Genomic DNA, 10,579 nt, shown 5'->3' with positions numbered 1-10,579 from the left:
CACCTATTTTTGCTTCCATGGTTATTGTACCTAAAAAAATAGCAACTCAATTATAGCTTCGTAATATCTGCAATACAATGCTCAGCTTTTGAGTTAACAGCATCTTCAGGTGCGGATCTTTGACACAAGTTTTAGGGGGCAAATCTGTCAAAGAGTGAGTACACTAGTGTGAAACCTTTAAGGCATGGGCCCGGGCCCTCTATAAGGGCCCGGGAAAATGTCCATTCTAGATGCTCTGTGGTGCAATCTTAGGCAAATAAGACGCAAACAGAATGGAACACAACATAAGCCTTTAAAATGTGAGCAGCAGTAGAACTTTTTGAGTTAACAGCATCAAGTTCAGGTGCAGATCTATAACACAAGTTTTAGGGGCCAAATCTGTCATCGAGTGAGCATGCGAGTGTGAAACCTTTACGGCATGGTTCCGGGCCCGCTTAATTATAGATGCTCTGTGATGCAATTTTAGGCAAATAAGAGGCAAACAGAATGGAACAGAACATAAGGCTTTAAAGTGTGAGCAGCAGTAAAACCTTTGACGTTAACAGCATCAAGTTCAGCTGATAAAGGTGGTTAAAAGACACGGGGAACATTTGATATTGTGTCCCCCACCCTTCGAAAGTGGGGTGGAGGTGGGGTGGGGGACACGTCCCTATCACACTTTAAAGGGGGGGGGGGGGGGTGTGCAAATATGTCAACGATGGAACATGCTTGTGAGAATTCCTTTAACTACGGCGTAGGGTGCGGGACTTCAAGGGCCCGGGAGAATTTTGCATTTTAGATGCTCTGGGATGCAATCTGGGGCCAACTTTGAGGGGAACATTTGATATAGTGTCCCCCACCCTTCAAAAAGTTGTATCATCCTTTGCCCCAAGGATTAATGCCCATGGTGGGACACAAGGTTTGACACAATGCAAAACTTGGGCTTCATGATTAAGGTGGTCAAAAAGGTGGGGGAGGGGGACATTTGATAACGTGTCCCCCACTCTCCAAAAAATATCGTCGCCGCAACTTTCAGTACGTCGATTTTGATTCACACACGAAACAAGTACTAACTTGATAGCTTAATTGAAGATCCTCCATACTACATTGTCATTCTGTAATGGTCATGATTGTATACACTTTGTATTATACAGCTTATCTAGTCCAATGACTTTGCCTGTTGCTGTTGCGAGTATGGCAAATGATTGTTTGAATTCAACAAAAATCACGCTTTTAGTTTAATAACTACTTAAATTATCATTATTATTATACCTAAACTGACCTCAAAAGGAAAAAATAACACATCAAACAAGAAAAAAACGTCAAAACAATCAAACAAACAAGTGAGGGCGGTATGTAACTCCTGCAGCGTAGCAAGAGGTATTGAATCGATGGGTCGCACAGTAACTATTTTGGCGGAATACCTTATCTCAAAATCCCTGATTGTTTTTCCCAACAAACTTTAACAACAGCCCATCGACAATTTGTTTTAAACGTTACAAATATTATGTAGGTGTCAAACAGCAAAAAACATCACAAATGTGTCCACTTACTGTTTGTAGCACATCCTTATTCGCAGGATACACATTGTGCATCCATCACTCATTCCGTAAGTGTCTGTGCCTTTATTTACGGTAAGAACTGGGTCCTGGAAGAAAAAGGGGAATTATGTACAAAATTAATAAGCGCCTGTAAAACAGAAGTTTCTCCTTGCTTTCGTTTATTATGTAAATCGTTGGGCTGGATTTCTGTACTTTATTCAGATGTTAGTGACTCATTCTCATCCGTTTGGTTAACCTATGCACCGACGGAGAAATAAGTGGGTAGAAACCTTTTTTTACTGAATCTTCACATTGGTTTAGTACCAACGGGTGTCTGGAGTCACCCATTGCTATGGGACACCACTTTCAATCAACTTTCATAATTCGATACACATTTCTATTATGATTGTTTCTCGGCATCATGTCCCAGATTCTAGGATTCCAACGGCGGTTCCATTCATTTTCACTTGCTGATCGTGCAACAGTCGCCGGGGTCTTCCAAGATCCTCTCAAGAAACTGTGTAAAGCTGAGTCTGACTATGAACTGTTAAACGCCTACACCACTTTGAGAACCCCTCAAGCGAAAGCAGGGAGGCATCAGTCGTGAAAAGCTACCCATACCAATACAACCACGACAAGAATAATGTCGTTATGTTGGAAGAAGTCACGAGTTTCACAAAGTAACGTCTTGCTTGTATGGATTTACTTCTTATTTGCAAACGGGCGCATCAGTCAATCGGCTCATGCAATAGTGCATAAAGGTGTTGCCGAGCCTGGACAAAGTTTATCTGAGGTAGGTTTCTAAAGAAAAGCATGCAAACCTACTGAAAAATATTGCTTAATAATTATTTCAGAAAGGTCTGCTCATTTCACTTTTCAACCAATGTTTTTATGAATTGTAAAATATAAACCCTGTCTACCTGCTAAATCGAAAGACGTTTTTTGTATGGCATCACTTAATTTTTTATCCTCATCTTTGAAAGTATGCTGGTAAGATATTTTAACTTTCACGAAAAAGACTATGAGACAGCGAGTACACTGTTAGGTAGCGAGAGTATACTCGATGTTTTTTAAGGTAATTAAGAGAACCTTTGGGAGAGCCTTGATCCTGTAAATGGTTCCAATCGAGCAAAACCCCGCTCGTTTGTCGTCATTGCAACGCCAATTCTCCACAAGAAAAACATTGGGTGATAAAAAAGAGTGGTATACTTGGCTGTGTTGTGGTATATCAAGGGAGCAAAAATTCAACCCAGTCTGGTTACCAAGGTCATTACAAATCATTATACACTGCGCTGAAAGGATTGGCAAATTAATGTCACGGTCTTAAATTATACGCCTAATGTAGAACAGAGTTGAAACAATTATGAATAAGTAGTTGCCATTTCTACAAACCATATCGATGCAAGGGGTTAGATTTAACTTTATACTGCTTTTAACAAATGCTGTTTAATGTTTTTTATTCTGTTTCTGCGAAGTTGATCATTTGTGGTTACGTTCACATCGGGAAGTGAATTTAAATACTTTTGTTTTATGATTTTGGGGGAAATGTTTTCATCAGTCCACTTTTACAAAGCTCTGCATCACAAATTGCTATTTTAATAATAACAAACTACACATTTGAAATGAAAATACAGTTGTATAGTCTTGGTTCAAATTTTATGGGGGAAAAGTTCATGTTGGTCTTCTCACAAGACCTGTTCTAAATTTGACGAGGGGGCTTAATTTTCAGCCATTTTATAAGCAAATTAAATTGTCGATGTCAAGTTAAATTGTTAATCATTAAAGGCACTGGACACTTTGATTAATTGTCAAAGACCAGAGTTCTCACTTGGTGTATCTCAACATATTTTGTATGCCAAAAAATAATAAAAATTCAATTGGTCGTCGAAGTTGCGAGAGAATAATGGAAGAAGTATCACACTTGTCGCACAAGTTGTGTGCTTTCAGATGCTTGATTTCGAGACCTCAAAATCTATCTATGAGGTCTCGAAGTCAAATTCAAATATTTCAGTGGAAAATTACTTCTTCCTCGAAGACTACGTCACTTCAGAGGGAGCCATTTCTCGCAATGTTTTATACTATCAACACTACAGCTCCATTGGTCTTTAACAAGTAGGTTTTTATGTTAAAGTCAGTGGACACTATTGGTAATTACTCAAAATAATTATTGGCATAAAACCTTACTTTGTAACGAGTAATGGGGAGAGGTTGATTGTATAAAACATTGTGAGAAACAGCTCTCTCTGAAGTGACCTAGTTTTGGAGAAAGGAGTAATTTTCCACGAATTTGATTTCGAGACCTCAAGTTTAGAACTTGAGGTCTCGAAATCAACCATCTAAACGCACACATCTTCGTGTGACAAGGGTGTTTTTTTCTTTCATAGTTATCTTGCAACTCCGAGGACCGATCGAGCTCAAATTTTCACAGGTTTGTTATTTTATGCATATGTTGAGATACACCAAGTGAGAAGACTGGTCTTTGACAATTACCAATAGTGTACACTGTCTTTAACAAATATTTGGAGTAATTTCGATATGTGTCCAGTGTATATAATAAGATACAAAGCACGAAAACCCCTTAACAAATTTACAAGCAATTCGTGCAGTACAAATGCTAACCACAATATACCTACACCACGTACCTAACCACAATATAACAAATAAGTTCAGAACTTGCGTTTGAAAATCATATATGAAGCGCCCCTGTGAGAATCATTTATAAACTCATTGACAGAAGAAACTTTGTTCGAAATGACGACCTGAATTAACCGTATCAGCTCCCAGTGTGCTGTAAACCATCCCCTGCCCGCATATTACAAGTGAAAATAATCACATTCATGGATTGACGGTGATTGCCAAAACGTGATGAATTACACACAATTAGTATCTTTCTAGGGTCCGAAGACATTTTGCGAGTTCTGCTCAGTACATAATTGCTGTAATACACAGTTAATCTTTCCTCTGACCAGGGTGTCTGTATTTAGCAGGTCACAGTCTCTGCACGCTTCTTCGACCACCCGAACAAAACTGACCTGATGGCATTCTTGTCCATCAGGCAGGTCGCACTATTTTTATGAAAAGGTATAAAATGTAGCCCGATGGTATTCTACTCATTCATTTCTTTTATTTTTACCACACACAATCAATAGTCATATCAAAAACAAATCATTGTCTTATACTCTTAATGAGCGAACTCGTTCACACATGGGAATAAAATACCACCAAATACAATAAAAGCGGTGCCAATAACAAAGACAGCACAAACTTATTAATTATTGGGAAATATGATATTCGAACCCACTATCAGCACTGCATAGAGAGACCGGTGAAGCCCAACATTAACCATAATGGTTTGACGTTTTTTTTAAATATCAAATTTTCTGTCTTTTACTTCAATTATATAATTTTATGAAAAGCTGGGGGAATTCACAACCGCACACAGCAGCATTTAAAAAACAAGACAAAAACATACAGAAAGCTTCGCAACGGGAGGGAATTCCATGAACTTAACCGTTTTAGACCTCGAATGCACTTTTCCCTTAGTCTTTCAATCAGAGCTTTGGTTTCGGGTTCACTCAGAGGGCACGCTGATATTATTTGGTAAGTTTAGAATAAAAGAACTTTCGTTTTAGAATACTGGTTCAAACAATCATATTTTGTTTCAGTCGTTGTGACAATGATTATCATTATTAACAATATGTACACACAAGGTGCTTTGCTTTTTCCCATTTAGAGTGATGTAATCACTCTTGGAAAAGTACCATCTCTTCAAGACGTCACGGGCTTAGATCAAAGGAAATCTGCAGCCAGCTCTCATGGCTCCGAAAAGACTTCGCGTGGGAAGTTTGCATTGGTGCCGAAATTATCCCAAGAAGTAAATGCCACCCGTTCTGGAGCAAGAAAACCTCGATGCGGTGTGCCGGATCTGGGAGGTATATCTTCAATGAGACCTGGTGACAGAAGACAGAAGCGGTACTCCATCGACTGGACGAGATGGACCAAGAAACATTTGACGTACAGGTGGGTTTATGGAATTAAAAGTAATGCTACTTTGAAGACTCGGTTATGTTTATAATGCTGTATTCAATATAGATTTAAATTTCTAAACACAAAATTAAAAACATCTCTATATGTCTAAGTAGTAAAGTAAAGACTATAATAAGCAATCAACAAAAACAACTCCATACATTCACGCAGAATTGTGAATTATCCATACCACTACCGGATGACTGAGGACCAAGTGGACGATTCACTAGGTAGAGCCTTTAAACAATGGGAAGAGGCTACCCCCTTGTCATTTCGGAGAATAACCAATGGGCACGCAGATATTCACATCAAGTTCTCAACATGGAACCACAACTGCCCTTACGACTTTGATGGTATCAACGGGACCATAGCCCATGCATTCGTGCCGAACGGCTTGCACGGTGATTTAGACGGAGACGTACATTTTGATGATTCTGAGGTCTTCACATACCGGGGACATGATGGCAAGTTACAAAGTTCAATCTTCTTAGAAAATTATTAACTTGAATAGTTTCCTAGAATAGAATAATTTTGGCTATGTCTTTGGTTTCGCTTCCCCGTTGATTATGACGTGTTTTACTGTTTTCATTATTTTTGTGTTGTTAGTTCAACAGGTTGCAATATATTTGGTTTCGTTTCTAGCTCACACCTAAAAGAAACATAATTCATTTCACTGTCACAGGCTACAACTTGTTTCAGGTTGCTCTCCACGAACTTGGTCACAGTCTTGGCTTGCAGCACTCATGGACAGAGGGCGCTATAATGGCACCAGACTATACCGGTTACATGCCAGGCCTGAAGCTGCAGGAGGATGACATTAGAGCTGCACAACTACTTTATGGTATAGTATAAAAGCTACAAAGAAATAGTGCATGTTAACCCCTTTCCAGCTGACCGGTCGGATGTATTCTATGATTCTCTCTTTAAAGAAACACTGGACACTATTGGTAATTGTCAAAGACCAGTCTTCTCACTTGGTGTATTTCAACATAATATGCATAAAATAACAAACTTGTGAAAATGTAGCTCAATATTGGTCGTCGAAGTTGCAAGATATGCATGAAATAAAAAACACCATTTTCACACGAAGTTGTGTGCTTTTATATGCTTGATTTCGAGACCTCAACGTCTAATTCTGAGGACTCGAAGATAACTTCACGGAAAATAACTTCTTTCTCGAAAACTACGTTTCCACAATGTTTTATACTATCAACAGCTCTCCAGTACTCGTTACCAAGTATAAGTTTTTATGCTCACAATTTTTTTTGAGTAATTACCAATAGTGACCACTGCCTTTAATAATAGAATTTGTCGTGAAAAACAGGTTTTCAAGACTATTGCAACCGTTTGAATGTCCCGTGAGACGAGCCGGGAGGTAAAGATTGGTTTAATTTTGTTTTTTAATTGTAATCTTTGGAAAGTCCAACGTATAATATCATTTTAGCAGATTATACAAAAATTACAAGTACATTTTGACCGCCTGTACACATGTAAAAGCCTGTTAACATTTCGATAGACTACTTTATATGTGGGACACGCTGTTTTGGGGAACAAAAGGTCCCAGTTCGAGCCCTGGTTGTGATATTATTTTCCTTTGTTCCTTATTTTATTCAATAATATTATAAACTACAGTATTTTTAAAGGTACCATTTAAGACGAAAGCCAATGAGTGGGGTACTGTGGTATATGGGACAGTAACTATTTTAGGGGAATTTGAACAGGCGGGAATGTTAGTAATATTTATAATATCAAGCTCTACTTGAACTTGAAGTCCTTAGCAATCCCTCAGACTTCGTGTTTTTACGCAGGTACTTTGGACAGAAACCAGCATCACGGTGACCCTCGGTCTCCTTGCAATAAGGGGTACGACGCTACTGCAATGATTGACGGGATTCTCTTTGCATTTAAGGTTTGAACTATAGCATATTGACAATATCATGACGGCAAAGACTAAAATTATGCATTAGTCTATGTCAAATTACAACAACTACTCCATCATATCAATTTTATTTGTTAATGTCAAAAGGCAGAATGGACAGCAACAGGGTAAGTGGCAGAAACATTCGTATCTTCCACCAATTTTCTTCGATGGCTTATTATAATTATTTTTTTTAGGATCGTCGGTTTTGGCGAATCAGCCGGTATGGGAAGCTTATAGCGCCCTCTGCTGGTCTCCCCATTCGCAAGAGATTCTTAAAACTTCCGAGGATGATAGATGCAGTGTATCAACGACCCCAGGACGGCCATGTTGTATTTTTCAAAGGTGATTTTAAATCTGACATAACTTTCGTGATCTTATCAAGAGCAAAACATTGACACATTGACTCGCAAGCAAGCACGCACCTACAACCGGGATGTCCCTCTCTTGTATGTACTTTTTGTCAACAACTCTAATCGGTTCATACACGAACACAAACTAGACAAAACTGACCAAGAATCTGGTAAATAAATTGTCAATGATTTGTGGTTTAAAATGAATTTACAACCGATAATAATTATTTAAAGAAAACGGAATTTAGATAATTAACGTGCACTGGTAAGGTTTTATTTTATAGACAATTTCTTTCTTGATCTGAAGTATAGTGTTCCGTATTGCTTCGTACACAGGATCTAACTATTGGTTGTATAAAGGTAAACACGCACTGCCGGGATATCCGCGCCATGTGGATGAGATGGGGATACCTCAAGATATAGATGCAGTAGTACCGTTAAGAAGATACAATACAACATACTTTTTTAAGGATCATCAGGTAAGCTACGTTTAAATATAAGACTCTTCAATACGTATTGGCAACCAAAAAGATAACAAGAATGTTTTCCTTTAAAGCTGAAAATACTTTGATAATAATAATAACAACAATAACCAGTTTTTAATTAGCATTTTTCACACCCGATGGCTTCTCAAAGCGCTTCTGACATTACCCCTAGTCACTGGGCCTTAATCATTCCTTAAACCATCTCAACTCCCTGAAGGAGTATACAGCCTGTGCGACAATTACCTGCGCTACTTGGCTAAACCAATCCCAAAGAACCATCTATGCCCTCACAGAGGTACCCATTTAGTCCTGGGTGAATAGAGAAGCAATTATGGGTGCGTTCGTTGAGCTTCCCCGGGTCGACCCCGGTGTGTGGCGGTTTTTTTTTCCCAGGACGATTGTGTGCAGATAATTACCCACGTTTGTCCTGGGGAAAAAAACCGCCACACACCGGGGTCGACCCAGGGAAGCTAAACGAACGCACCCTATAGTTAAGTGTCTTGCTCAGGGACACAAGTGTCACGACTGGGTTGCTGAGCAGAAACAACAGGGGCTTGAGTTCGGGGCTCCACTCGGCCACGACACCCTGTATGCCCAGCAACCCCATCCCTTTACACGGTTTGTCTGTTTATTTCTGTACACATTATGTAATCACTGAAAACAAATCCCATTGTTTCAGGTATGGCGGTATGACGAAGCGTACCAGCAAGTAGAATACGGGTATCCTTATCACATTTTGGATGTTTTTGAGGGTATACCTCCCTATATCGACGCTGCCTTCGACTACACAGATGGTAAGTGCGGATAAACACGATTTGCATATTCCAATTTGAGTCAGAATGTTAGGCCTTTGTACGCTATCTATATTAACGGATTTTTTTTCTGTCGTGAACTTATCGTTTTCCAGGTTACACGTATTTCATCCAAGGCAAGAGTTATTTCCGATACAACAACCAGTACCGAAACGCAGATCCCGGGTTTCCTCGATACTTCGGCAGTGACTTCATGGGTTGCTGAATCCCACATGGGTTGAAAAGCTCTAAGATTGAAACACGTACATGGCAACTCATCAGCCTTGAGATGTTCGCAGAGTGAAACGGTCGTATATGGTGGTTTACGCTTTCAAAAAAGAAAGGCTTATCACTTCGAGATACACACATATGTTGGTTCATCATTGACATGTAATTAATATTCATTTAATAATAAAGTAACTGTACTATATTTATAAACAAGCGTCTAGCGGTAGATATCGAAACACATACACAAAAACACTGACACACACAAATACAAAACGGGGAAGAACGCAAATTATGCAATGTGTCATAGGTGTATAAACAGTTTGAAAAGTTTGGTTATTGATGAAGCAATAGCAGAATTTTGTTGCTTTATCCAAGATGAACAAAATGGACGAACACAAGATGCTTACAGTTTAACTGGCTTAAATAAGACAATTTAGTCATTATGTCAGTCTGAAACTTCCAAGGATTAATATTATATAACAAACATTTTGAAAACCAATCAACAAACATAATATATTGTATATGGGTGTGTTAGCCCGACTCAAACATGCGGCAACGCGACAAATTGGGTCGACTGAGTGAGTGCTTGCATAAATGATTGTGTGTACATGGAGAATTTCATGCATTTTATATCCTAATATTTCGTGATAGCACAGATAGAGAGAGAGAGTATAGATTGAGTTCATAAACTTTTGTTCAGCCTTGCAGTTTTGCCACATTAAATTATAAGGATTGTAAGTCGACATTGATTTGTCAAAAAAAAAGAAAAAAAAAAGTAGAGAAACATGATCGTATCTTTCTGTAACAATCATCTTTAAATTAATAACATGGCCTCGGATTTTCAATAAAAGTTCAGAAGAAAAACAATATACCTTACGAACCAAGACAGTATTACAGTACTTAATTTGATTTACAATAAAAACACGAAAAGTAATATGTACGAGGACAGGTGTCGTGCAGGGAAGACAGTATCAATGATTAAACCAAATACGAGCGCGTCATAAAGTAAAAAAATAATAAAAAAATATTCCAATGAATTACTCATGGGTTCCATCTCAGGTTTATGCAAAATAATCTTCAATTAGTGGAAATACTGAATGTAAGTCAGAAGAAATCTACACCGTGAACCAATAAACCTCCTAACCTAATTAATTGTTATATTAAAAAGGGCGAAAAGAAGAAGAGAAAAGTTCTAAAGTCTTAGAGTTGTATTTTTCCTAATTGAAATAAGTCAACGAATTTGTCACAATTTGTCACA

General features: G+C 38.4%; 1 protein-coding gene across 1 annotated transcript; it reads left to right on the top strand.

Moving 5' to 3' along the window:
- The first annotated feature begins 2,163 nt into the window (after nucleotides 1–2,163).
- On the top strand, nucleotides 2,164–9,319 carry LOC117293563 (72 kDa type IV collagenase-like). The gene is made up of 9 exons (XM_033775923.1): nucleotides 2,164–2,313; nucleotides 5,254–5,540; nucleotides 5,718–6,010; nucleotides 6,229–6,387; nucleotides 7,355–7,455; nucleotides 7,662–7,809; nucleotides 8,154–8,296; nucleotides 8,982–9,096; nucleotides 9,210–9,319. Exons 1-9 carry the CDS (start codon nucleotides 2,164–2,166, stop codon nucleotides 9,317–9,319), a joined length of 1,506 nt encoding a protein of 501 aa, XP_033631814.1.
- The last annotated feature ends 1,260 nt before the right edge of the window (nucleotides 9,320–10,579 follow it).

Source organism: Asterias rubens, chromosome 8, assembly GCF_902459465.1.
Source record: "Asterias rubens chromosome 8, eAstRub1.3, whole genome shotgun sequence".
NCBI classification, from domain to species: domain Eukaryota; kingdom Metazoa; phylum Echinodermata; class Asteroidea; order Forcipulatida; family Asteriidae; genus Asterias; species Asterias rubens.
Note: the sequence above shows the minus strand (reverse complement) of the source record. Positions and strands in the feature narration are given on the sequence as shown.

Bases quoted from the DNA above. Each gene is read 5' to 3' on its own strand.
- LOC117293563 (XM_033775923.1), top strand. From the start codon at position 2,164: ATGTCGTTATGTTGGAAGAAGTCACGAGTTTCACAAAGTAACGTCTTG. The intron at 6,388-7,354 runs GTATAGTATAAA...GTTTTTACGCAG, and splicing joins AGCTGCACAACTACTTTATG to GTACTTTGGACAGAAACCAG. The intron at 7,456-7,661 runs GTTTGAACTATA...TATTTTTTTTAG, and splicing joins GGATTCTCTTTGCATTTAAG to GATCGTCGGTTTTGGCGAAT.